Source organism: Equus asinus, chromosome 1, assembly GCF_041296235.1.
Source record: "Equus asinus isolate D_3611 breed Donkey chromosome 1, EquAss-T2T_v2, whole genome shotgun sequence".
NCBI classification, from domain to species: Eukaryota; Metazoa; Chordata; class Mammalia; order Perissodactyla; family Equidae; genus Equus; species Equus asinus.
Genome location: NC_091790.1, coordinates 32,664,635 through 32,691,817, shown reverse-complemented (window position 1 = coordinate 32,691,817; position 27,183 = coordinate 32,664,635). Strand labels below are relative to the sequence as shown.

General features: G+C 44.0%; 1 protein-coding gene across 11 annotated transcripts in view; it reads left to right on the top strand.

The window, feature by feature from the left end:
• The first annotated feature begins 385 nt into the window (after window positions 1–385).
• ARID1B (AT-rich interaction domain 1B) overlaps window positions 386–27,183 on the top strand; it is a 413,167-nt gene continuing 386,369 nt past the window's right edge. For 4 of the 11 annotated variants that reach the window (XM_044761127.2, XM_044761124.2, XM_044761122.2 and 1 more), the window contains exon 1: window positions 387–2,298. In XM_044761127.2, coding sequence (XP_044617062.2) covers window positions 508–2,298 — 1,791 coding nt within the window. In that variant the 5' untranslated portion in view covers window positions 387–507. Of the gene's footprint in view, window positions 2,299–27,183 lie in introns of all 11 variants that reach the window. The other 7 variants (XM_070485295.1, XM_044761130.2, XM_044761129.2 and 4 more) reach the window with 3 other exon arrangements.

Here is a 27,183-nt window from a genome sequence, read left to right as displayed (position 1 = left end):
CGGCGCCCCGCGCCGCCGCCGCGCTCCGGGCGCCCGCCGGGCCGGCCCGAGCCCCCGATCCGGGGCCGCCGGGGGCCCGCGAGCCTGCGCCGGGCCGGGCGGCGGGCGGCGGGGCCCGGGCTGAGTCCAGTCCGCGTTTTGCGAGTGCACCCGAGCGATCGGAGAGAAGTGGATAATAGTTGCTCGGGCTCGCTCGGCTCCCTCTCCTGCCATGCTGGGCCCGGGAGGCTCGGGCAGGCGTGTATTTACCCAGATCCGGGGGAGCGAGGAAAAAAGTTGCATTTAAACCTGAACTCAAAACTTTCACCATGAAATGCCCCCGCGGGAACGGGCCCAGACCGTAAGGCGTGACTCCCGATCCGGCTCCGGCGGGGCCTCCGGAGGGGGAGGGGGCGCGCTCGCTTCCCGTCGGGGCGCGTGGATGCGCACAGGAGGGGCCGCCGCCTAAAAAGTGGGTTTTATTGTCTCCCCCCGCCCCCCGCCCGGCCTGGCCACGCCGCGGCGATCATGGCCGCGCGGGCAGCAGCGGCGGCGGCGGCGGCGCGGGCGCGGGCGCGGACGGGCAGCGGCGAGCGGCGGGCGCCCCCCGGGCCGCGGCCGGCGCCCGGGGCCCGGGACCTGGAGGCGGGGGCGCGCGGCGCGGCGGCGGCGGCGGCGGCACCGGGCCCCATGCTGGGGGGCGGCGGCGACGGCGGCGGCCTGAACAGTGTGCACCACCACCCCCTGCACCCCCGTCACGAACTGAACATGGCCCATAACGCGAGCGCGCCGGCCGCCGCCGCCAGCGCCAACAGCGCCAAGAGCAGCAGCTCCGAGGCGGCTCTCAAGGAGGCTGGAAGCGCCGCCGCGCTGTCCTCCTCCTCCTCCTCCGCGGCGGCGTCCTCTTCCTCCTCGGCGGGCCCGGGCTCGGCCATGGAGACGGGGCTGCTCCCCAACCACAAACTGAAAACCGTTGGCGAAGCCCCCGCCGCACAGCACCACCACCACCACCATGCCCACCACCACCACCACCATGCCCACCACCTCCACCACCACCACCACGCACTACAGCAGCAGCTAAACCAGTTCCAGCAGCAGCAGCAGCAGCAGCAGCAACAGCAGCAGCAGCAGCAGCAGCAACATCCCATTTCCAACAACAACAGCCTCGGCGGCGCGGGCGGCGGCGCGGCTCAGCCCGGTCCCGACATGGAGCAGCCGCAACATGGAGGCGCCAAGGACAGTGCCGCGGGCAGCCAGGCCGACCCCCCGGGCCAGCCTCTGCTGAGCAAGCCGGGCGACGAGGACGACGCGCCGCCCAAGATGGGGGAGCCGGCGGGCGGCCGGTACGAGCACCCGGGCCTGGGCGCCCTGGGCGCGCAGCAGCCGCCGGTCGCCGTGCCCGGGGGCGGCGGCGGTGGCGGCGGCGGCCCGGCGGCCGTCTCGGAGTTTAATAATTACTATGGCAGCGCTGCCCCTGCTAGCGGCGGCCCCGGCGGCCGCGCTGGGCCTTGCTTTGATCAACATGGCGGACAACAAAGCCCCGGGATGGGGATGATGCACTCCGCCTCCGCCGCCGCCGGGGCCCCCAACAGCATGGACCCCCTGCAGAACTCCCACGAAGGGTACCCCAACAGCCAGTACAACCATTATCCGGGCTACAGCCGGCCCAGCGCGGGCGGCGGCGGCGGCGGCGGCGGCGGAGGAGGAGGAGGCAGCGGAGGAGGAGGAGGAGGAGGAGGAGGAGGAGCAGCAGCAGCAGGAGCGGGAGCTGTGGCGGCGGCGGCCGCGGCGGCGGCGGCAGCAGCAGCAGCAGGAGGCGGCGGCGGCGGCGGCTATGGGGGCTCGTCCTCGGGGTACGGGGTGCTGAGCTCCCCCCGGCAGCAGGGCGGCGGCATGATGATGGGCCCCGGGGGCGGCGGGGCCGCGAGCCTCAGCAAGGCGGCCGCCGGCGCGGCGGCGGCGGCGGGGGGCTTCCAGCGCTTCGCCGGGCAGAACCAGCACCCGTCGGGGGCCACCCCGACCCTCAACCAGCTGCTCACCTCGCCCAGCCCCATGATGAGGAGCTACGGCGGCAGCTACCCCGACTACAGCAGCCCCAGCGCGCCGCCGCCGCCGCCGCCGTCGCAGCCCCAGTCCCAGGCGGCGGCGGCGGCGGCGGGGGCGGCGGCGGGCGGCCAGCAGGCGGCCGCGGGCATGGGCTTGGGCAAGGACATGGGCGCCCAGTACGCCGCTGCCAGCCCGGCCTGGGCGGCCGCGCAACAAAGGAGCCACCCGGCGATGAGCCCCGGCACCCCCGGCCCGACCATGGGCAGATCGCAGGTAACCCCCGCGCCGGCCGGGCCTGCTTCCGCCGCGGCGGCCTGGGCGCGCGCCGCGAGCCCTAGTTTCTTTCTTTCCGCGTACTTTTTCCGCGTCCTCTGCCGGGGGAGGCGGGGGCGAGGCGCCCAAAGCCATCTTAACTCGCGGCTGCCTCCCTCGGAGGCCGGGGAGCGCACCGATGTCCGAGCGCGCGGCCCGGGGACCCCGGGGCCTGGGAGGGGGTCTCGCCGGGGGCCGGACCGGGCCGGGCGCCGGGTTTCCCGGTGGCCGAGCAGCCCCGCCTCGCCAGCCCGGCCGGGGCGCGGGGCCCGCGTGCGGGCGTCGGGGGCGGCCCCGCGAGGCAGCGGTGCGGGCGCTTTTGTAACCGGATCGGCGCTCCCGGCCGGTGCGGGCTGGACAGGGATATTGACCGGGTCTTCCCGGTTAGCGCCAACAATAAGCTCAAACTGGGGGAAGAATGGGGAACTTTGTCCTCCCTCCAGCCCCACTATGTTCCCTCTTAGCTTGCAAGGTGGAGGCAGGCAAAATAGGTTAGCTTTGTGGCCTCCGAGGGTGTTTTTCGTAGTTCTGCCCAGCCATGCCGAGATATTCGATGCGGACTTTGAGTTTGAGTGTTCGGTAGCCAGAATGAGACCCGCATTTGCAACGATGTGGAGGGAAAATATTCTAAGATAGATCGATTCGTTCCTAAGAGGAGCCAGGAAATCCATTATTTGGCCCAGGCTGCTTGAGATAGGAGTCACCTTCAACAGATAGGCTGTGTTCAAGGAACACATTCCGCTTAAATTGAACTTGTTTTGATCACGGACGAGGCATGCGTTTTATTCAGCAAGTCCAGGAAAAAAGCAGAGCCGTGAAAATTGATCTTTGGGGATCGGATTTATGTGGATTTTCTTGAATTTGCTGGCACCCGAGTCCTCCAGCGTTATTAGGAAGTGGCCTGCGCTCTTGCTGTTTCTCGCTCGTAGGCTGAGCCTAAAGACTGACTTGATCTCCTTTGCAAGGTTTGGAATTTGAATTGTGGAGGTAAACTGGCTGTAATAGTCTCCAGACAGCTGCCTCCGAGTTGACATCTAATCTGCCATCTGATTGGCTCCCCTCTCACCATTGGGCATTTAGCACTGCTGATGTAAATAGAAGTGCTGAGCGGTACAGCCACAAAAATTCCTGCCACAAATAATAACTGAGCTCTATTACAAGCAGATGTAAGGTTGAATATTATTTAGAGCTTAAGTTATTATGAATCGTAGTTATTAATAAGAGGATTAAATACATAAAAACATTATGCTGGTGTCCAGGGTTGGGCATGTTCAAAATTCACATCTTTGACAGCCTCAAGATGGACATTGCGTAGAGCACTGACTTTAGTTGTAGGATGAGGACATGGCAATTGAAAAATAATTAAACCAAGAATTTTACCAATTTTTGGGCTTGTGAAGCTTTTATCAAAGTACCCTTCATTGATTAAACTATGAAAAACACTTGAATTATGTCAACACATGCAGTTTAATATAAAATTAAAAGTTATAACATTAGGAATTTCGAGATTCTGATATGCAACAGTATCTTTTAGTGGTATTTAATTAGCTTCAGGATAGGAAGTATATTTCCAGTAATTTGTGTGTTAACAGTTATGACCGTTTTAAGATGTTTGTGCATGCAGAGCTTTAGTTAGAATTGACATTATATTTAAAAAACATGAAGTGAGGAAACTATATAATAATTTTGGCAGACAACAATTAGTTAAAAGGGAAAGAGTGGATATTCTTGTGAAATACTAAAAATCATCTTATATTTGCTTCTGATTTGGAGAATACAGGAATGCCCCAGGAATCCTTTTTTTTTCCCTTGATTATTTTGTTAGATGAGGTCATGTGAGCCTTATTTGAACTGCTCACACATTCTATTAGGGAAAACTATATTGCATGCGAGTGTTTCTGCCAAATAATTTTTCTTTCATAGACATCTTAATGCTATGAAAGTTTTTAAAATTCTGATCTGTTACAGAGGAATAGCAGTGGTTGTAATGTGTATTTTGACACTTTTATTTTAGGAAAGTGTATTTTAATAATAATCATATCTTCGAGGAGAGACGTGTCAGAGCTAATGCAGGACTGAATTTAACAGATAATCGTGTGCATCCCAGGCTGAGGATGTTAGTATCCACTGCTTTCAAATCTTTAGTTAGTGGAGTCGTACTTCTAATGATAACATATTTTCCTACCCGTGATAGAAAACTTGCAATTTCAGTTTTTCTTTTTGATTTGCACAGTTAAAACATAGAGAAACCTTTTGTACATAAACCCGCGTAATTAAAGAGATTTGCTTTGTCAGCTTTTAAAGGGGCAGTTTAAAATTCACATCTTTGTAAGCTGGAAAGGAAGGATAGAGGCAGATGGAGATCCGTGTTACTTTATAGTATTATTTCTTAATGGTACCAATCATTTTAAGTATTTTGTTTTCTTGGAATGAGAGTGAATCCATTATGTCCTCAGTGTGACCCTTGGGAATAGCATTTTTATTTTTGAGGGGGAAGAAAAATGACGGGCATATGACCTGGATTCACAGATTTCTTTTAGGTACCTTACCGTATAACACGTGGAATGTGTCTTTTTTTATGCTTTTCCTTTTTGGAAGGTTAGTATTATTTAGTATTTGTAATGACAGTTATACTAAGAAACAGTCATTTGTCCAAAATATTAAATTCCTACATAAGTATAGGTCATAAAATACTATTAAATCACGTTGTTAAATGATGAAATTTTCTTGTGGCTTTTAACACATTTAGTTTCATTTTTGATTTTAGGAATGGTTTATGTTGGGTGGCAGATGTTTTTTGTAATTGAGAACAAAACATATGCCTATACTCTAACGGGAGGGTCTTTTAAAAAAGTGAAATAAGCCATTTTACGATTCGGTTTGTTTTGGGTTTTTGTGAAATAAAGTATTCAGATAGAGCAGTCTCGAAAGGAATACTGAGGTCTGCATCACTAAGGTTTTATGATGTCCACGTTTGTGCTGAATTCCATTAATGCTATTTTAACTTCAGTTTTATAGAATACAATATAATGTAATAATAAAAAAAAAAGAGCCTTATTTACCATTAAAAGAAAAGTGATTAACTGGCTTACAAAAAGCAGGAAGTTACTGTCTGGTTCCTGATCACCTTAAAATTTGTATAAGACTCATTTTAGCGTAACAGCCCTCCCCACTTCCCCTCCCAATGAAATCGTACCCTATCTGAGATTTTAAATCTTGTAAAGAAATTTTTGTGGCCTAAACTGATAGATTTGCCGAGGTGTGGCTGGCTGGCTGCTCTCCCGTCAGAGGTGGAATTGGCAACTGTGGTTCGCAGAAAAGACCTATCATTTGAAAAAGAAAATGTAACAAGAATATCTATACAGTTTTCTGTTTCCTGAGTTATCTGGGGTGAAATTATGCATGGCTGGAAATTGTTTTCATTGGGGATCCTGATTTCTGTGTACTTAGACAATTTTTTTTTAATGGCAACTACTCTTTAAGACAGCTATCACTTAAATTTATGTTTATATTAACACAAAATTGATGTGTATTCCAGGGAGTGACATATTCTTACCTTGGGTCTGTAATGAGAAACCCTCATCTTTCTTTTTTCTTTGATTTTGTTTTGTATCTATATTTAGGGAATGGATTTTTGTCAAGGCTTTTCATAATTGTTCCATTTTTCCCACTGTCATACTGTATCTGAAGTATCAGAAGTGTGTTATGAATAGGGAAATAATCCAAGTCACACTTAGGCACTTTTTATAGTGTACCTACCCTCTAAATATTGTGGTCCTTCATTGGGATTGAGAAAATAATATCTTGAGGCTGGTATAAAAATAGTATTAATTCTGGTTTGAGAACTGATTTTTAAAATGTAAGATAACGTAGAGAAGACTCTTAATATAAACTCATTTGGTGGTTTTCTTAGACACAGACACATTTTGAAGAAAACAGGTGTAATGGAATGGGGTCAAGTTTTCAGTTCTATTTCTCATGAATGCACTTCATTACTTTATAATTTGGGGCAGAGTATATCTAAAAAAATGACTTCTGATGTAAGAGGACTTGCTTGTTTCCCTAGGATAAATACCAATATGACAGGCAAACTGAAAAAGATGAGCATTTCATTTATTTAACCCTGTCCTCTCCTGGGAAAAGTGGTTTAATTGAAAATTTGCTGGGGTCTGTGAAATTTTGCTACTTATTTTCAAGACTGATTTGGAGATGTAAATTTTGGACGTATTGGCATAGGGAACTGTTAGCTTTTTGCCCAGGGGCCTAAATCTAGGGGCTGTTTAAGACTGCACTGGACGGACACTGCCCAGGAACGGACCTGTGTGTTTTGATCCATATTTGAGGACTGGAACTCATGTTTCGCTTGTGTCACTTGCATTTTGGGCTGTGTGTAGATTAGTCAATTTGAGGCTTATATTTATGCTTGAGAGAACTGTTGTGTGTTACTTAAAACAACAGATTTCTGGAGGCTCAAAATGAATATTAATAACACTCAAATTCCATTAATTATTATTTTTTTCAATATTTAGATTTTCGAAGTGGATGTTACCAAATTTTTAGGACATTTTGGAGTGCTGTTTATTCTCTAGGGGCACATCCACATCCTGGGTCTCTTTGGAACTGGGTAATATTTGGTCGCATGCCTTTTCATAGGTGTCCTTTATCTGGAGATTTGTACACGTTCTCAGTGGATATGTAAAGTGGAGCCGTGCACTTGCTGCGTATCCGTGCTTGAGGCTGAGGAATCTCGGGTCCTGGTTCCCTGTGGTGTGGGGGAGAAGTACCAGGCAAAGTCACTCATCCACTGGGGATATACTTATATGTCATATATCATGCAATTTTGATTTTTCCCGTTTGGAGGATATTTATACAAGACGAAGTGGCCCTTTTTGGTTTAACTGGGTGATTGAATTAATTTTGATCTAAAAACCTGGTATATACTTTAATGACTTTTTCTTTTAGAAATTTTATGAAAAGAAAATGATCTAGGTATCATTACCTGTGTATTATTAAATATCCATTTGTTTTGCCTTATGCCTCCTTTGGAAAGAATGGAACTATTAATACATATCTACTATAGTTTTAACAATTCATACTAATCGATTGAGTGAATTTATCAAGGTAAAATATTTGTTTCCACAGTAAGTTTTCAGCAAAGATGTTCTGTTTTCAAAGTCTTTAACTTGGAGTAATTCTAAGAAAACTATTTCCTTAGAATTACTTACTTGAATACAATCCAATAGGCAGTTTTCAAACCCACTTCTGAATGGATCAATGCCAAGAATATTAGAAGGCTTCTGAGTTTGACAGATGAACTCATGATGAAATGAACTTATTTCATGGTTGATACTTATTGCTAGGAAAGAGACTAAAGCCCTAAAATCTTAAGCATATCTGGTTTACCGATAAACACTTATTTTAGGAAGAGGCGGCAGAATCTGGAATAGATCTGTCATACCATGACAGTCCTTTTGGATTGAACTAGCTTCAGCCTCTGCCCACTGCTTTCTGTAGGGTGTTCTTCTCACTGTCTTGTCTGGGCCTCGAAGAAAGATGAAACTTGAGAACCAGACAGGGAGTCGTTCCTTATTAGATGACTCTAGAAGGGAAGCCATATTTGATGAAATCCAGAAGAAAATCCTAGACCACTTTTTTTTATATGGGATGCTAAAAAAATGATATATATATATATTTTTTATTGTGGTAAAATATACATAACATAAAATTTATCATTTGAACCATTTTTAGGTGTACGGTTCAGTGGCATTAAGTACGTTCACAGTGTCGTGCAACCATCACCCCATCCATTTGCAGACTTTTTCATCTTCCCAAATTGAAATAAAAAAATATATATTTTTCTCTTTCTTCATGTAAGATTTTAAAATTGCTAGTTATTAATGTGTAGTGTAAGCAAAATAATCTTGTTTTATAACCATTAATCTTGCCTCTTCATAGTTTATTAGTAAATTCTTCCTCAAACGTTCCATACGAATGATAATGGGGGTTTTTGTTTGTTAGTTTTTAATCCGTTACTTCCTCCCAATTCTAGCTTTGGGGTAATCTTCCCAGATTTTATGTATTTGGAAATGTGTGTCATGGAAGTTAGTTGTTTCGTTGTCAGTTATGTCATTACAAATTTAAAAGCAGCTTTTTGAAGCCTTTCTGCTTAAAGTTTGGGATACTTTGTAGAGAGAAATCTGGGACTTTGTTAGATAATAGGATTTGGATATGAACTGTTGGCATCATCATTTTTCCCTTTACTTTTTTACACCTTCTTTTACATTTTTTGCTTCTTTTTTAAATGAATGGTTTTATGTTTCTCCTCTGTGAAAAATCACTTATAATGAAGATTTTCTTCTATTTGTGTTTGAAGTTTGGAGCAGCCCACCCTAGCAGCCCAGAGCCGCCCGCCAGACCACCGGTTGCTGTGTTCTTGCTCAGTGTGCCGCGCCCCAAATTTGTGCTTTCCCCCTCGTGTTTTTAATTCGTGGTCCTCAGCAAAACTGCAGAAATTTGTTATATGTGGAAAAATTCCTAAATTAAGGTGATTGGCCTTTTAATTACATTTTAGAGGCAGCTGCAAAGGGATCCCTCTTAGAGACTGGTTCATCTTTCTTGTGAACAGCCTTCTTTTGTGTAGAATGTTGGAACTGTGTTTTAGTTGCTATTGATACCCATATGTAGTCGCATCTTTATCTGATCAGTTATGTCCTTTAACACGGGATGCCATCGAGGGCAAAGAGAAAATAAAGTGTGATCTAAGAGCTTATCCTGGGAAGCAGCAATTACTTCTTAAGGTGTAGACATTTGGCATTTGTGTATGCTAGGAGGTGTATGTTAGATAAATATCTTCTCCAGACAATCAATTGGCAAATATTTATTGAGCACCCATTTTCTGCATCAGCCCTGTGCCAGACGCAGATGGTAGCCAAGGTCTGGGTGCAGTTCAGGCAGGGACCTGCTGCAGGAGCCTGCTTCCCCTCTACCTGGGCCTGGTATTTTTGGCATCATGGACTGGCTCATTTAAAGAAAGTGCAGATAGCAAGCATGTGGGTCAGCTGTCTTTTGGCTTGCTTTCTTTGGGTAGGGGAGTGGATTTTGGCAAAACAAATAATTGTAGATTGTTGTGATATAGTGGATGGGAGCTAGTGACTCTTTTCCATTTCTCCCGATCCATTGCTGGCTTTGTGGCAGCGCAAAATATAGCTCCACTACAGAGAATAATAACTAAAAGGAGGAAGATATCATCACTTTGAAATTTATATAGAATGGTCCTTTTTCTTTTTCTCAGTTTTCTGCATTACATTGGCTCTTGGAAAAAAAGTTAAAACAGTCTGCTCAGATTTAGGAAGATACTTAGATTGCTGGAGTATTTTTGGTAACTGTTTAGATAATGTATGCTGGCTGAGGAGTAAATTCAGCGACTCCTTCTGGGTCCTGAAATAAACCTTTCAGAAAGCGAGGCATTGATGATTAGTGGAGGCTGTTCCAGAATTCTTAGTATCTCCTGTCTCTTTTTGTGATGAGCATCTTAGAAATTAAACCATTCACCATACTCCATAGCCTTATTTTGACATGATTGGTAATTCTAAAATTTATCTAGAATTTGACATCTAATTTCTGAAATTTTGAGATTCAGTGACCATATATTTATATATATATCAAGCTATAAAGCCATTTTAATATCCTTTAAATTTTCTGCTTCCAGTTTGTATTTTTTATAATAAATTCACTTTACCCAATGAATTATAAATGACCTTGGAAATAGAAATGTAAAACATTGGTACTGCTGAGCAAGTATCTTTCTGAAGAGGCAGACATGTTTCTCAGGAAACTGGTATGTTTCTTGTATGTTAGTTTGTTTCTGTGATTTTGAGGGTTTATGAGAATACGAAGGTAGGACGAGGCATCCTGATGGAATGGAGAGACGTGGGCTTGTTGGTCAGACTTTGATTCATTTGTAGGTTTCAGAGCCCATTCTCCCTGGGATCCAGCAGGTGCTCAGTTTCGTTACCTGGAATGTTGCCTGCTGGGTGGGGTTGCCCCTGAGGTCATCGAGGTATATCTTGTGGCATTTTCTGTGGCACTTCTTCTTTCCTCACCTGCCTTCCCACTGGTGAAGTCAAGGGGACCTGGGTTCTTGTTCTCTGCCCGGCCCTGCCGCACTTCAGGGTGTAGTCGAGGACAAGCCCTTGCATCCGTCAATTAGGTGACCCCTAGTCCCTCCCAGCTGTAAAATTCTGTGTTGCTCTGAATTAAAAATAAAATGAAATAAAATAAAGTGCCTAATCCGCTATGCACCACTGAACATCTTATTAAGCTACACTAGATCCCAGACATGTTCAGTGATTATAAACTGAGACCAGTGCAAATACACAGATTTTGTGAATCCTACTGTAATTGCCCTCACAAAATGTAGCTTTATACTGACTGGGACTCTTGTAAACGGTTCCATGAGTTGGTTTTGGTTTCCCAGTAGAGTCTGTGGTGGTGGACAGTGTGATTGGATCCAAGCCACTGTCCGATTCAGTCTCTCATCCTTAATATTGATTAGTCAGTTCTGTTCTCTGGCCAAGAATCATTCCTTTCTTATACCTCTTAGACTTTTGCACTTTGGTGATCTGCAAAAATGACTGGCTTGTTAGGGGAAGTACTTTTTGCAAAGGAACAAAGTTTCAAAAATATAAAACCAGGCTTCTTTGAGATTCTGGCTGGTGGGCTTTGTTCTCTCATCAGTTAAGTAACTTCTGTTTCTGCTTCAGCTTCACTGTACGCATGATTCAGATTTGGTACTTAGCAAGATTCTGATTTGCTCTATGTATCATGCAGGTTTAGCACTGTTCTCAAATAGTCAAAACAGGGGATGTCCAATCTGAGAATGCCAAGGGCCTGCCTCAAATATGTAGAGCGGAACAGGTTTTTTTTTTTTTTTTCTTTTTTGTATACTGAGATTATAAAAGTATCAGGGACAAAATTTAATTCTATAATGAACAAATACTTACTGAGCACCACTTGGTGCTTAAGATACAAAGAGTAAATATAATATATGATCCATAGTTTTCCCTGGTGAATTATCATGGACTCCTGGTGTTTTGCAAAGTGGAAATTAAAATGAATGGCTACATTACTCTTCTGCAGTTCTGTGCAGAAAGACTATATCCTTCAAAGTGCATCATCTGAGAACTGTTTGAAGAGGAGTTGGTAATATATCCAGACCAAACATTTCCTGCCGAGTGTATTGTGCATTTCCAATATCAGTTGCAAGGAAATCTTTTCAGTCCGCGTTTGACTATTTCACGTGTAAGGTCATGTGTATTTCATGTGCTTGGAGAGTGTGCTTAGGTGCTGTGACGTGGATGAGAAAGTGATCTGAATTTGGGTTTTGTTTTGAATATCATATGGTGGTTTTTCTGCTAAGAAATGACTTTATAGGATCATTAGCACGAAGGATTTAAAATTCAGTTCATTTACCTACGCTGAAATGAACAGCCTTGTATGTCAGGCTTTGTGACCACAGATTTGTGTCATTGTAGCTAGAGCCGGGCATCAGGCAGATGATTGTGGAGAGCCTACTGTGTGCCTGGCACCATGATGGATGATGGATCCCTGGGTGACTAGGGCCTGGACCTTGATGAATTGACTAACGACGAGTAAGCGTGGTACACAGTACAGTGTAAAAGGTTTGGGTGGGAGAAGTTCTGATATTAGAGGGACATCTCACATGACTACGTTGGGGTGGAGGTAGGAGTAGGAAGGCTATGCTAGGAAATCAGATCTAATAAACCAAGACCTGGTTGACAGCAGAAGTTAACCAAGTGAAGAGACGTGGGGATGGGAGCAGGGCCAAGGGCAAGAGCCACAGACATGCAGGTTAGAGAACCTGGAAGATTGGACATCTTACCACCCGTGTGATCTCAGGCAAGTTATTCACCTCGCTGAGGTTTGTAGTCCCCTCATTTCTAAAGGTATGGGAAAGAAAACTTAAGGCACTGACCTGTTCTAAGAAGTAGATTTGATAGAGAAGTGAAAGGAAACGGAGGGGCGTTTTTATGCAGTCAGAGAGTTGTACTTCGTGGGTAAGCAATTAAAATGAGTTACATGTGGTTCTGTATTAGTTAATTTAACAGCCTATTAGTCTTTCCTCTCAGAACAAATAGGTTAATATTTGAAGCTTATTTCTAATCCGGTTTCAGTTTTTTATTGCCTGATATGTTTACCTTGCCAAGTGTTTAGGAAAAGTAAGTTTTGGAGCAATTGATCACATTTCTAAAATGTCTGCTGTAGTTTTCCAATTTTTTTTTTACAGTCATTTTTTTTTAACTGGTAGGGAAAAATAAATTCAGAAGATCGATAATTGGAACATTTAATTTCACCACTATCAACAAACATTTTGTGATCTTGGGGTAGGGGCACTGTACCAGATAAAAAGATGCCCAGAGAATGTTCAAAAATTGTTAAAAATTGTGGTACTCATTGTTCAACGTGGAGGAATATCCTTAGATTACTAAGTGAATATTGGTGATTAAAATAAATAAGATAGTTTGTGGGATATTTTTATTTTACTTACTATTCCGTTTAATTAGAAATATGGATTGAATAACTCTGGCCTCTTAAGCAATCTGAATTTTGAGTTAAAGGAAATTGGTGGTAGGCAGACAACTTGCAAACTGGTGAAATGGATCTTTGATTCTAATTAATTTTCCCCATTCCCCAATAAGTAGTTTATTATAGTTAACTGTTGAAAAGTTTTAAACATTGTAGTCACATTTGTTATGATTTTGCTGGGGTTGAAAATCTTCCCTTTCCCCACTCTTGGTGCCAACTCCCGTTTCATTTGACTGGATAGGGAAAACACCTAGGAAGATGCCGTTCTGACAGGAGGCAGAGATGTACTTCGTGAGTGTCTTGGTTTTTCCCCCTGGTGTCTCAGCTGGTATCCGTTATGTGTGGCAAGACTTTTCCTTCCTCCTCCATTAGGAAGTTTGTCACGAGTGTGAGCCCTTGAAAGTAGTAGTGTTTTCCTTTTATTCAACAATTAATTAGTGAAGATAGGATGTGAAAAGCAATTTTGTGTTTTGTCCTTTCTTGTGCATTAAGTTTGTATAATTTTCCATATTGCTGTATTATAAATGAGGAGAGAGAAGAATGGAGATGAATTTTATTGAAGGCAGTTGTATTCCAGTAACTGAAAGGAATGTTCTTTTTTAGTCTAAATACCCTTTCCTGGTGTTTCATGGTTCTTTGAAAAACCAACGCAAAGAAGTTGCCTTCAGCTGTTAAGATATCTGAGCCAACTGGTTGTCAGTATGCTGAAGTTTTATTCTTGGTGCATCTAGAAATTTCCTGTCAATGCGTTTTATGAAGAGGGAGGGGGTCCCAGCACGGCTAAACCCTTAAAGCTGAAATCTGGATTTGATTTGCATATGTGGTACTTCTTAGGGACTGTCAGCGTCTCGCACATGAAATAAACTAGGTAGCGTGTACGGCATCACATGATCAAAATATTTTTCCCCTTGCTGCTGCCAGAAGCTATCTATTGCTTTTCAACAATCTTACTTGTTGGGCATCATGCCAAGATGTTTAAGACAACCCCTTACGTGAGCTGTTCCATTCTTAACCTCTTTGACTGAAGTGCCGTGACCTTCACATATGTAGATTAGCCATGTGCTCTGTGAATTGAAACTTGCTGCCTCAGGAAGAAAGGGTTTTTCTTTTTATTCCACTGGGAATTTGACAGCCATTCATCCCTGACCTGGGCAGAGGTAATGCAAGGAAATTGGATTCAAATGGAACGCGGACACAGAACACAGGGCGGCAGGCAAGCTTTCTGCCTTGTCGAGGATGAAAATAGTCCGTGGTGAGGATAATGTGCTGATGTGAAGGATCTGAAAAGCAAGAGATGTGGAGAGAGAGAGATGCATAAATGTCGGAGTTTGGGAATAATGTCCTTTAAAAAAAGGAAATTGTCATCACGGGCATTTCTAATTAGTTTTGACTCTACTCTTTCTCTTTCTTTCTAACCGAAGTCTTTGAAATCTTTTTTGAATTTTTATTTCTTAATACTACTTGAGAATTAAATAATTCTAATATTGTAGGCAAGGATGGGCTTAAATACATTAAGTTTAGGCTTTCAAAAGTAGGAGTCATTAGAAAGTTGGAGAGATGAATATATCACCTGTATCTGAAAGAATCAGCCTGTTTGTCTTTGTACTATAAAAGTTTGAGATAAATTGATACTTAGAGGTTTACTCATGTGAGAGTTCTTACTCAGTTTTGTAATGATTAATAAAAGTAATTAACACGCAGTGAATTTTTGGATTTTTATTAGACAAAACTAGTTTTAAAGACTGTTTACTGTTGCTTTGTTAGTAAACATTCTTGAAAGTAAAGTAGGAGTCAGTATAAATGATAGTCATGACACTCGGTTAGGTTGATATGACAGTATTCAGAGGGAAGTTCTCATTATAAGAATAATGGGTCTGAAGTGGTACTCCAACTAGTTTCTTAGCAAAAGGAGGGGATGATTAGGGCAGCATGAAATTTACGAGTGCTTTTGTGTGGCTTTCAGCGCCGAGCCTTTCCTGTGTACATTAGGGCTTATGAAATATTATGGGTCAGAGCATCCGTTATGGGCTCTGTGGGAGGCCTCCTTGATGCCTGGCTCTTTCTTTGGGTGCAAAAGAGGACGTCTGCGTGGGGAATGTGCTTAATGAAAACAGTGGGCTAAGAGGAGGAAAATTATTCCCTGACTCAAGGAAGACTTGTTTCTTTTCTATATGAAGGTTAACAGAAAAATTAGGACGAGTGTTGGGTCATGATCCTGCCTAATGCGGGGCCTTTTGTGGATTTCTGTTTACACGGCAGACGTAAGGCGTGATAGTCCAGAGATGGCAGGACTCATGCCTTACCTGCATCTTTATGTGCAGTTGGGGAGATGGAGCAGCAAGTATGCCCAGAAAATTAGATTAATGCAGGGGTGGAGGTGAGCAGGAGTGGCCTGCACCGGAGATGACGGAGAGCATTTCCACTGGGTTTGAGCAACAGTGGCCAAGTGCAGAGTGGCCAACTGGAGAGAGGGGCCAGCTGGGCATGGACGAGGCAGGAAAGATGTCAAGGTGGTAGTGAGTCAGCAGCCAAACTTTGATGGCTTTTCTTTTTTTTTTTTTAAAGGGGGACCTGTATAAGACTGTTGTGTGGGGACACCTGAAATCAACCTCGCCTTCTAGTGAGGCGTGACTGGTCTAGCTCCTACAGACATGCTGCATTCCATCCTTAGCCTTGTGAATACAGAACTGCAAGTTCAGAGAAAGACTTTTAGAAGAGCCCTAAATAATAGTGCTATCATAACAGCAACAAGAGTAATAATAACTCCAGTTATTGAGCACCTGCTATGTGTGCCGGACACACTGCCTGTGTTAACTGCAACCCTTTCACTAGTCTTAAGGCTGTCTCCCTGTCTTATAGACAAGCAAATGTTCAGTACCCAGGTTGGTCTGATGCTGAAGCCTGCATTCTCTCCAGCAAAGGAGTGCTTCTCAAACCTGGTGCCCATCAGAGTCACCCAGGGAGGCAGACAGGGTCCCCAAGCCCTCCCCCCAGGGATTCCTGTGCTCTCTAGCTCTGGAATGGCCTGTACACCCACTTCCGCCTCCCATAGAGGTTGATGAGCTAGAGGTAAAATTTAAGTAAACAGACTTCTTTGTTATCGTTAAGACGTGTAGAATTCCATTCTTATAATTGACGAGCTTTTAGCATATTTTGGCTCCATGGTCATCTGAGACAAAAGAGAGGAAAAAATCTGTGTTCCATGGACGTGAAGGTGGCTATTGGATTTTTCTGATAGTGTCACTGAGCATTAATTTACGTCCGCCTGTCCGGGGATCTCCCTCCCACGATCTGGGTCACTGCTTTGAGTTGAGTTATCACGGGAGGCTGTGAAGTAGCCTGCTGATGTTGAAAGAGGAGCGTAGATTCCCTTCTGTCTGGGGTTGTTTACATGCGGCGGTGACTGCAGTTTCTGGGATGGGGATGTGATGGACCAGCGTCTAGAACAGTGTCTGCTACATAGTATGTGCTTAATAAATATTTTTAGATGAGAGAATGGATGACTGGACCGGACAGCGTCTCAAGGTCACTTACTTTCAGAAATCAATAAGTCCAGGAAAGTACGAAGAAAGAACAAGGGGAGGGAGGGCAGGCGACAGTCAGGGACGGAAGATTAGAGAGGAGGGAGATCACAGGTGGCCAGAAGAGAGAACTTTGGAGTAAAAAACCAACCAGATAAAATTTGTTGCTCCTTAAGTGCCCTGAGGGAACTACTGTGGTGGTAAATGTTGTAAGACAAGCCCCCAAATTAGCATATCAATATAATCAAGATGTTAATGCGAAGTTAAAAGAACAAATGCAAGGCAAAAAAATCCTCCAGTTCTTTGGGGAGGTCATTTCGTGACATAAAGTCATGATTATTTCTGTCTTTGCTGTTGCCACATGGCCATTCTGCAGCCAGATTCACTGGTGCTGGGAAGATATTAAAAGCACAGTCAGGGGACCCAGTCGACGCCTCATTTCACTCTGTTCCTTACTTGGCTGGGGAACTTCTGGGCTGGCCAGGCTGAAGGATATTGGGATGGGGTCCCGAGACCCTTTTAGTCTTTCTCTTCCTAATTATGGCTGATGGTCAGGTACAGTGCTGGGAAATTTCTCCTTTATGTTGCCAACTATTCCTGTCTTTTAAAATTTGTTAATAAAACCAAATCTCACAGCTTTAAAAAAAAAATCTCTTTGGCTCATAACCTTGTCTTAGACAAGCAATGTCAGGTGAATTCCACATAACCAATGCTGCAGAAGTTTGAGCCATAGGAGAGAGTACGAAACTGGCTCTGCTCGGGGCTGTTTCCTGGGTTTTCGTCTTTTGCTTGCTCCTAAGTTGAAGGCTGACAATATTTCCAAATGATGTACCTCCGTAATGCTGGTTTTAGCTTAGAATTAACTGAAGGCTTTCCTGTCTCTTGTTTCCTATTTTCTCGTGATATTTGATGTTGTTTTATTATTTATGATAATATTTCACTACTAGAGTAATCATGGATTTATTGTTTTTGAAGTTAATGCTGACTACACCTAATTTATCTCAAGCAAATGAATTAACAGTCTATTTTTAAGAACCTATAAGAAAAAAAAGAACACTGGTAACCCGTTTTTTAGGCTGTTGCCACGTGTCACAGGCGTGTCCTTTTCTCTAAGACGGGACCTTTAATTTTGTTTGGTTCTTCAAGCTTGTGGAATGAATGGGCATCTTTGGCATCTTAGCAGCCACATTTTAATCTTGTTCGTTATGATAAAAGGTGCATTTTGCCTAGAAAGCTCACTCCTGTCTTCTTGTGTTAGGCCTTTCAGAGAATTTCTGTGGAAATGTATCATTCATGTAGTGCTATGATTTTCAACAGTGCAATCTTAACATTAAAACAGTAAATCTTAACCTGAAACAGCTGAGAAAGCCCTAAGAAAAGAATCGTCACGCTGCTCAGGAACTTAACTCTGTTAGAGAAGAATAATAAAGCCATTCCCTCCTTTTTCAAGCATACACGATAGGTATTTGGTTTCCATGGTACCTTTCCTTTTTGCCGTATTATACGTGCAAAGTGGGGAAGTTCCTCACGTTACTCGAGCAGCTGTGGGCAGCAGGTTAGACGTGTGGGGCTCGTAGAGGCAGGCAGGTGAGATGGGTCAGGTTCTGCGAAGCCACAGAGAGGAAGCCAGCTGTGCCAGCTGGTCCCCCGTGACCTGAGGGAATCAGGCGAGAAGCAGGCCAAGCCTTACGTGCCTTGGACATCAGTCTGGCAGGAGGAACACTGAGTATAGTTATATGGGGATGTTTTGAGGGTTACCTGCATGCCCCAAAAGACCCTGGGGAAAAAGAGTGGGAAGCCAGGGTTGGGGGTAGGTGGGAGACCTAAGTTGATTGTGAGATACTGTGCAACTTTATGTATATACTCGACTCGTTCAACAAACAGCTGTTGATACCTGTTCAGATATTGGTATCCGCTCAGCACCTGCTGAGTGGCCGATAGTTGTAGGTGCTGGGGATAGAGCAGTGAGTGAAAGCCAGGCCCTGCTTTTGTAAGGCTTACCTTTCAGTGAAATTGGATCCCAGAGGCAGCAGAGTCACCTGTCCACATGGGGTGGTACCCTGTATAGTAGGGCTGGACAGCAGCACACGGGAATTCAAAAGAATTGAACACTTAGCAAAAGTTGGTTATTTTGGGGCCGGCCCCGTGGCCCTGTGGCCAAGTTCGTGTGCTCCGCTGCGGTGGCCCAGGGTTTCACTGGTTTGGATCCTGGGCTCGGACTTGGCACTGCTCATCAGGCCATGCTGAGGCAGCATCCCACATGCCACAACTAGAAGGACCCACAACTAAAATATACAACTATGTACTGGGGGGATTTGGGGAGAAAAAGCAGGAAAAAAAATAAAAGATTGGCAGCGGTTGTTAGCTCAGGTGCCAATCTTTAAAAAAAAAAAAAGTGTTATTTAGTAATGAGGCCATATATGAGTATGTAATAAAAACCAATGTGTGAAGGAACCATCACAGTTATGTCTATAGTCTTAGAAATGCTCAGCATGCACCTCTGTGTCCCAGGGCAGTGGTCACACGTAGTGTTTTCCCTGTCAGTGGTTGGAATGGCAAATGGCAGCCCCAATCCTGCTGTCATTTCCTCCAAGTTAAGAGCAGGCAGAGGGGGTGCAGATACTGAGGTCTTGATCTGACTCCACCGGGAGAAATCCTATGGCATTGTAACTCTTTGAAGGTGTTCAGTTGCTTTTGAATCATCCCGTATATTTAGTAACAGGCTGTGGTTTTGGACGTGTTGGGTTTGAGATGTGTTCCAAACAGCCAAATGGGGATGCTCGTAGGCAGACAGAAAATGGGGATGTGGAGTCGAGGAGGGTGATTTGGGCCCCGTGTGTAATGTGGGTTCTCAGCAGGAGGTGTCCGTTGAGAGGGAGATTCATGAGGTGGCCCTTGGGAGCCTGTGTGTGGAGAAGGGAGGAATGCTGAGGAGTTTGAGAGAGCACTCACATTTAAGGAGAGAAAAGGGAGCTAACCAAAGAGCCAGAGGACGAGATGGAAAACATGGGGAGAATTCCACAGAAGCTGTGGAGGACAGAAGTTTCTGGAAGAAAGACATGAACAGCTGTGGTAAGCACTGAGGAATGGTCAGGTAGGCGTGGGAGGTGACATCTTGGTCACTGGGCCCTTGATGACTTTTGGAAAGGCCGTCAGGAGGGAGGCAGGCTGAGGAGTGAATAGGAAATGAGAACGAGGCCTCCAGACTGTTAGAAGAGAAGTGGGGCTTTTAAAAAATTTTTTTAATTTAACTGGAAGAGGGATAATGAAGTCACTTTTGCTGTGCTGGGTGCTCCCTAAATGTCTGTAACCCTTTCTCCTCCCCGCCCCCCCCCCCCATGCACCAGGTGCTGTCCGGGTCGGGACAGGAGGGGGCCCTTCTCTGCCTTGTATCCCCAGTGCCTGATGCAGCGTCTGGCACGTGGAGGGACTCAGTGTGTGCTTGTCGAGGGGCCTCACGTGTTACATGAGTCTCTGATGTGATCCTTGCAGCATTGCTGTGTACTGGGTTTTGCTGTCCCCATTCTATAGATGCTAAGGCAGTGGAGGACCAGAAGGGCACCTGTGCTGTGACCAAGGCCATCGACTGCTGGCTCCAGGAGTCAAGCCTGAGTCGAGTTTACTCAAAGCTCCCCCGCCCTTTGACTTGGTTGGGGTGGAGGATATTCCACTGGATTTGTAGGCAGAGGGGGACGGGCCACATTTTTATCAAGCTCATTTACAAACATTTCCAGAGAATAAGTTTTGTGGTATATTGAACTGCCAGTATATTTTGGGTGCCCTTGATACCTTTGGTCAACTGGATCGTGACCATGAAGTAGTGAGTGAACTGGTCTCGTGGAGAGTCTGGAGAGACTTCTCAGAGCAGAGGTTCCTGTGTTTGGGGACGTGGCTTCGGCTGTTGCCACCTCGCTGGCAGTGATCTCAGGCGAAGGCAGTGGTCAGTGGGAGGGGACGTTGTTACACATTTTCTCATTATCCGCTCTGAAAACTTGTGTTTGAGAGCTGGCTTTCGGGACTGGCCGCTACAAATTCTGAAGCAGTTTGCTCTGTGTGTCTAAGTTATTCTTTGATGTTCAAATTGTTAATGTAAGACAAGTGTGTTTTCTACCATGTATTTATAGTGAAACCAGTCTTTAAATTACAACTCACATACACATCCCCTTTCAAGTGTTCTGATTTTAGGTCACATTCCCTCGATGTGCCTGGAACCTCAAAGGGAAATCACTTGTTTTTCTGTTGTGCTGAAATATTAAATACTGAGTAATTAGTAATATATGAAATACTTTGCTGACCAGTTACTAAGTGTCAGGCACTGTGCTAAGAACCATATATGCATTATCTGTGAGTAGGTACTATTACTGTACCCATTTTACAAGTGAGTATACAGAGGTACACTCTAGATAAGCTGAAGGCACATTCTGGGAAGTGGCATAAGTACACTGTGAACCCAGGCATTCTGACTGCACTGCCTTCTCAGATATCGTCCTGCGCTTTCTCTCAGGAGTGACTGGCATGAGTAGAGTTGGACGAGTCGTCTGAAATTATGTTGTGGAAGCTGTCATCATCATGGCATTTTTTCCCTTGCTTGCTTGCATTTACATCACTTGATATTCTAGGAGGATATTGGAAAAGTTGATGAAGAAAGACACCCGCTTCCCATAGATGGAATGTCATTTGGTTAGAGCTGTAGAAAATAGTCTTCCAAGAAGCCACACAGTAGGCGGTCTGCCCAGCAGCCAGCAGGTGAGGCTGCAGGAGAGTCCTATCCTTCTTCTTGGTGTCCTAGGAGACATGGTTCTCAGGTGCCCCCCGGCAAACATTTTCGTCATGTGTGTTCCTTCTGCTCCACCAGATAGGAAGCAGATTTGAACTGAAGTGTTTTTCTCTTCTGATGAGCACGTGGAGGGGATCTTTATGTCTGGTGTAGTTTTCATTCCCAATCCCGGTTCCTAGAGAGAAAGCTCCTCCGAGTCAGGATGTGTCATGTGACCAAGGGATCCTTTTCCAGCAGAAAGCCTTTTTAGCATTAAAAGTACCCTCTAGATACTCTGCCCAGTATGGTAGCCACTAGGCACATGTGGCTGTTTAAATTAAAATTAATTAAATTTAAAAATTCAGTTCTGCAGTGGTACCAGCCACATTTTACATGCTTAAAAGTACAAATACAGCACAGAATAGAACATTCTCATCACTGCAGAAAGTTTTACTGGACAATGCTGCTCTAGAGACTCTGGGCGCATCTTGTAATTTTTAGAACAATTTAAACACACAATTACTCTGTGCTGCTCTTAGTGCAAAATGTGAGCTACTTGAATTTTGGATGGCTATAAATAGGATAGAGCTTGAATAATCATTAGTTTTGAAACTGTTTTTGTTATCCAGAGTACAAATGTGATGATCCAGAATTAAAAAATGAATGGAAAAACCCAATAAAACAATTTTATAAGATTTTTTTTCCCCTGGAGTGTTCTGTCCAGGCTTCTGCTGTGTCATCTGAAGATTATAGGAACAGGAGGGCATCTGTGGTGTTCACTGTTTTTAATAGGAGAGAGGATGCTGCCGCTGTTTGGAGCTAAGCATGTAAAAGGCTGTTTTTACTTGGTTTTGTTTTTTATCCACTGAAAATAAATGTAAGACTGGTTAAGTGTTTTTTTCTTCCGCAGCGTTTGAAGGAAAGTGCTTGATTTCTATCTGTGTCACAGTTTGAACTTTAACCATTAGCCTGGTTGTTGGAATAGGTTATGCGTTTTGCTGTGGAAAAAAATCGAATTGCTTTCTCAAGGTTGACTAAAATGTTTTAACTCTTCATAGCAAATGAGGCGTGAAGCAAATTGTCAAAAGGATGGAGACAAAATTATTGCAGTACTGAATGTTTAACTGGCTGGTGATGTTCTCCCGAAGGTGTGAGCCGAGTAGATAAATGTGTAAACGGCACCTTCCTCCTTTTCTCCTACCCAATTTCTCACGGCTCGTCTTCAATGGAGGACCTAAATCTGTGTCAGAAAAATCACAGCCCTTCTGAGCGTGTTAGATTACAGTGTTGCTGTGAGGAATAATTAAGAAGTACTATAGGCTATGGATTGGAAGAAATAAACTCCCTGTTTGCAAACATTTTACTTGACATCATCATTAGATGAAGCAAAAATAAATTTTTAGTGTTTCTGAAAAGCTTGATTGTGTGTAAAGTATGTCAGTGGTTCTTTATGCTCGTGTATGTCTTTCCTCATTCACTGTGCATCGTTCCACTCAGAATAATACCCTTTTTAGGATTTAGGATTTAGTTGTTGAATAATAATGCTTGAGCTGAAAGATAATGAAGTCTTTAAATCATGGAGCTTTTCCTTTTAAAATATCAAATGTTAATTTAAGGAATGGCTAGAGGTTTAAGAGGTGGCATTTTATGTTTTTGGCTACTCCTTCGCTTTTCATTTTGAAGCTTTTCTTTAGGTTCTTAGAATTTATTAAGATAGAGCAAATAGAAGCTTACAGCGTTCCTAGCCCACTAGGGCTTTTAATTTCAAACGTAGATCATAGAGCAGCGAAAATAGATGTTTCCATACAGAGTGTGAGGCGAGCAGTAGTAAATAAATAAAGATTATGCCTTGGCCTCGTTTTCCTGTGGCTACGTTATTTTTTATAAAAGTATTTCTAGCATCATATAAGCAAAGCAGTGTATGAATGTATGCGTACACATGTATGTTCATGAGTCTGTCTTGTGTGCATTTATGTATGTGTGTACGTATTTCATATAATTACAGTATGGAAAATAGAGAAAAGCATGATGCTGTCACACTAATACCTCTGGGATTAGTTTTGCATCTTTCCATCTCCTTGTACCTCTGATGGGTATATGTGTGAGTAGGACTACTTTTTTCATCCTTTTATTTTTTTTAAACTTACTGCTATGGTGATAGGTATAGGTAAGAAGTATGATAAATTGATTATACAGCTTCCAAGCAACCGTGTTTCCTTTTCATCCAACTGACTTATTGGGCTGACGCTAGGATGCAGGGGTGATTGAGTTTTTTGGTGTGATTTTGTGCATTTATTAAGCCTTTCAATGAGGATTTAAGAACCAGCGTTTTATTTATGGAATGTAGTCCACATTTATAAATTTATGTAATAGAAATGCATGTATATTTCCTGTGAGTTTTCACATATAGAGGAGTAATGGGTCTTGCAAAGATTGTGGTGGGTGCTACTTGCCTTTTTAAGAGGGAATCAAGATATTTTTCTCTCCCTTTTGATTTATTCTTCATCTTTGAGCTAGCTAGCTAGCTGTCTTCTGTCTGTCCGTCTGTCTGTCTTCTATCATCTTCACCCCCACCTTGTGCATATCTATGTGTCTCATATTTACCTAGACTTAGCTTTTGTTTTTGCATTTATTTATGTCCCTCTCTCCCCCAAGTGAATTCTCCTTTTGCTTTCATGGTCTGCTCTTTCTTGCTTTCATTTTGTCTTTTCCTTTTTTTTTTCCTTTTCCTTTTCTTGATCCGGTTCTTCCTGTCCCTCCTCAGCTGCTCACACTGAGTGGCTCAGTTTATAAGCTTCAAATTCTGTGTCCTGCCCCGAGTGGGCATTCATAGAAAATTTTTCCTGTGCGTCTGTTGTTACCTTTTGCCAATGTGTATTAAAACTTTGGCTCTTTTTCTCTCTTACTGTCCCTGGTTTTTTTCCTCCCCAAACTGTAAATTTTAGATGAGGCAGTATTACTACTTGCCAGTATTTACAAAAAGACATGTAATTAGAACAAGAGTTTAACAAATGCGAACATCTTGCCGTAGTGCTGTAATTTATCCACTGACCTCTGGCCAGCTAACTAATGCTTGCTTATTGCAACTATGTGTTTGCTTGCTTATCTTCCTCTGGCTGGAACAGACCTCCTTCAGTTTACCCGGAATATCCCTATGTCTTCGTTAGATGCTTTTTCTGGGGTGTGGGCTTAGCCCCTTGGGTTTGAATCTTAAGGCAAATTTAGCAGAAACACTTGACTTGCCCCGCCTCTCGCTTGGCAGCGTTCTTGATGATGGAGGGGGAGACAGCCATCCAGGGGCCAGGCACTCAGTTGGAATCCCCAACTCTGCCACTTATGATCTGAAAACGGCAATGATTAAAGTGCTTCAGTGCTGGCTGGTTTGAGGATAGGCGAGGTGGTATATGTACAGCGTATAGAAAGCATTTTCTGGGTTGGCTGCTGTTATCACCGTTGCTGTTATTGAGGAAGGAGATTCAGTCTGTGTCCAAGGGCGGGTGTTGATCTGCCTCGAGGAGTATTCTCTCTGCGCTTGAAGCTCCTACCAGAAAAAGGTTTTCTATCCGAAGGCTGCCTTTGCTTTTATTTTCTTTCTTTTCTATACTTGGATGGCAGAAAAACATAGCAAAAAGAATCACATACACTTTGCAGCTTTGAAACCTGTGATGTGATTGTTTTCCAGTTCGACAGCTCATTCCTAATTTATAGAATGGCCACTTTGCCTCCATCACGTTCACTAAAGTATGTTCGATGCTCGTTCCCCAAAGCTTAACCGTAAACCTTGTTGAGCCTCTATGTTCTTACCAGTGAAACAGGGATTAAGTGAACTGCCGTGAGGGTACGCTGCGGAGGTCCTCAATAAGTGTGTGAATTCACGCACAGTGCATTTAAATAAACCTTTAAAGTGTTTAAAAAACAAAAGCTTGTGGTCTTCCAAAAGTGCTCTTAGTTCCTGAAGTTGGGACACTGCGCCTCTATATGGCACCCAATTGAAGAAGAATCCCGTCGATGGCTTTCATAATTTCGTCACAGCCGCCTGGAGGTGTTCCTGCTCTCCACTAGTCCTTTCGTCTAAAAACACATTTCACATAAAAATAGATTCCACAGGCTTTTTTGGCATCACATTTTCAACCAAAGTTTAAATGCAGATTGTTTCACTTTACTTAGTAATAATAAGTTTGCAGACTATTTAATAATTTCCAAACTGCTTTTTTTTTTTTTTATCTAGTTGTCATAATAATCTGGTGAGGTTTGTTGGTATCCCTGTTTTAGATTTGCAAAAGCGGAAACACAGTGACTTGGTTAAGGACACAGCTTGCCTTCAAACCCGGTTTTGTGCCCCAGATCTGAGCTTTTGCCCTGCACACCGTTGCTGTGCTGTGTTATGGTAACGCTTCAATTTATAGACACGTTTAAGTGTTTAGATCAAGGGTGGGCAGACTGTTCCAGTAAAGGGCCAGATAGTAAATATTTTAGGCTTTATGGGCATGGTCTTTGTTTCAGTTTGTGAACTCTGCTGATGGAGCGCTAAAGTCGCTGTGGACAGTCTGTGATTGCAGGTGGAGGCCGTGTGCCCTATCGCTATGGACGCTGACATTTGATTTTCATGTCATTTTACGTGGTGAAATATTCTTCCTCTTTTGATTTTCTCCCGATTGTTTAGACATTTAAAAAGCATCCTTAGCAGGCTGGTCCTCTAAAAACCGGTGGTGGACCAGATTTGGCCCGCGGGCTGTAGTTTGCCAGCCCTCAGTTTAGACCACGATGCAGACAGGATAAGCTTTTCCATTTCAGGTTCCATCCAGCTCTTTCACCCTCCCCTCAGTGAGCCATCTTTATTTACACAGCTCTGTCTTCTCTGGGATCTCGGCTCAAGCAGCAGTGCTTGGCTAGGAGCGTTTCAGGTCTTCAGGATGGGACTAGGTCCAGAGGGAGTAAGTGGATCGTGCAGGGTTGGAAATCCCATTAGCAGTAGAGCTTGCACATATTAAACCAGGCTTCTTGATTCTCCATACAGGGGTCTACTTTGTTTTATTTTCTTCTCACTGTGATTTAATTGTGTTTCTTCATGTTTTAGGCGCTCTGTCAATTCCTTAATTTTTCTCCCAAAGTTTTAAGTTTTAGTCTGGAGATTTTTTTTTAATTACAGAAGTGTAGTACATGAATGCGTTATATAGAAGACTCAGACACTGAAAAACATATACATTGAATATTTAAATTCCTGTTTCCTGCTTCCGCTTCCCAGAAGTATACACTCTTAAGTTAAATGTATTTTTTTCTAATCTGCTTTTTCTTTAAAAATACTGCGTATGAACATATAAATTAGATAAACATCCACATATAAGATCATGCTATACACATTCATGGCCTTTTTCTCCACTGAAGCCTCTTTTGGGCACATCACAGTGGGACGGCTTTTTTCCTTGGGATAATTTTGTGTGTATTGGTTGGGGTACAGGTTGCCTTGTTATTATCTAAGCAGTCACTGAACAGTTGAAAAAAAAATGATGTCGTTTCTGCTGTGGAACCCTGAATCACTTTGGAATGTCATTGTCTTTTGAGGCCATTGGCCAGGAGGATTTGCCTGGCAGGATCACAACAGGGTCTTTAGGCCCCTTTTCTGACGCCCTCGGATGTAGTCCTAGGCTCCTGTGTCCCTGAGTGCTATTCATAACGAAGTTTCTTGCAAGGAGTGTGCCGTACAAATGCAGCCTCTCCCTCGATAAGATGCCTTCCCTTTGATGCCTTAGCCGCCCTGTCGTATCCCAAGGCTGAAGCAGAGGGAGACGTTTCAAAGTAATCGAATTCAGTAATTGAAATCTCAAAAGTAATTGAGAGAAGATGAGAGCATTTCCTATTTGGAGGGCATCAGCTGGATTTTTTTCCTTCAGTTATTTTCATTGTATCTAGTTAACTTTAGAAATAAGAATGAGGAGAACAGAAAGGAGAGCGTGGAGTGGTAGA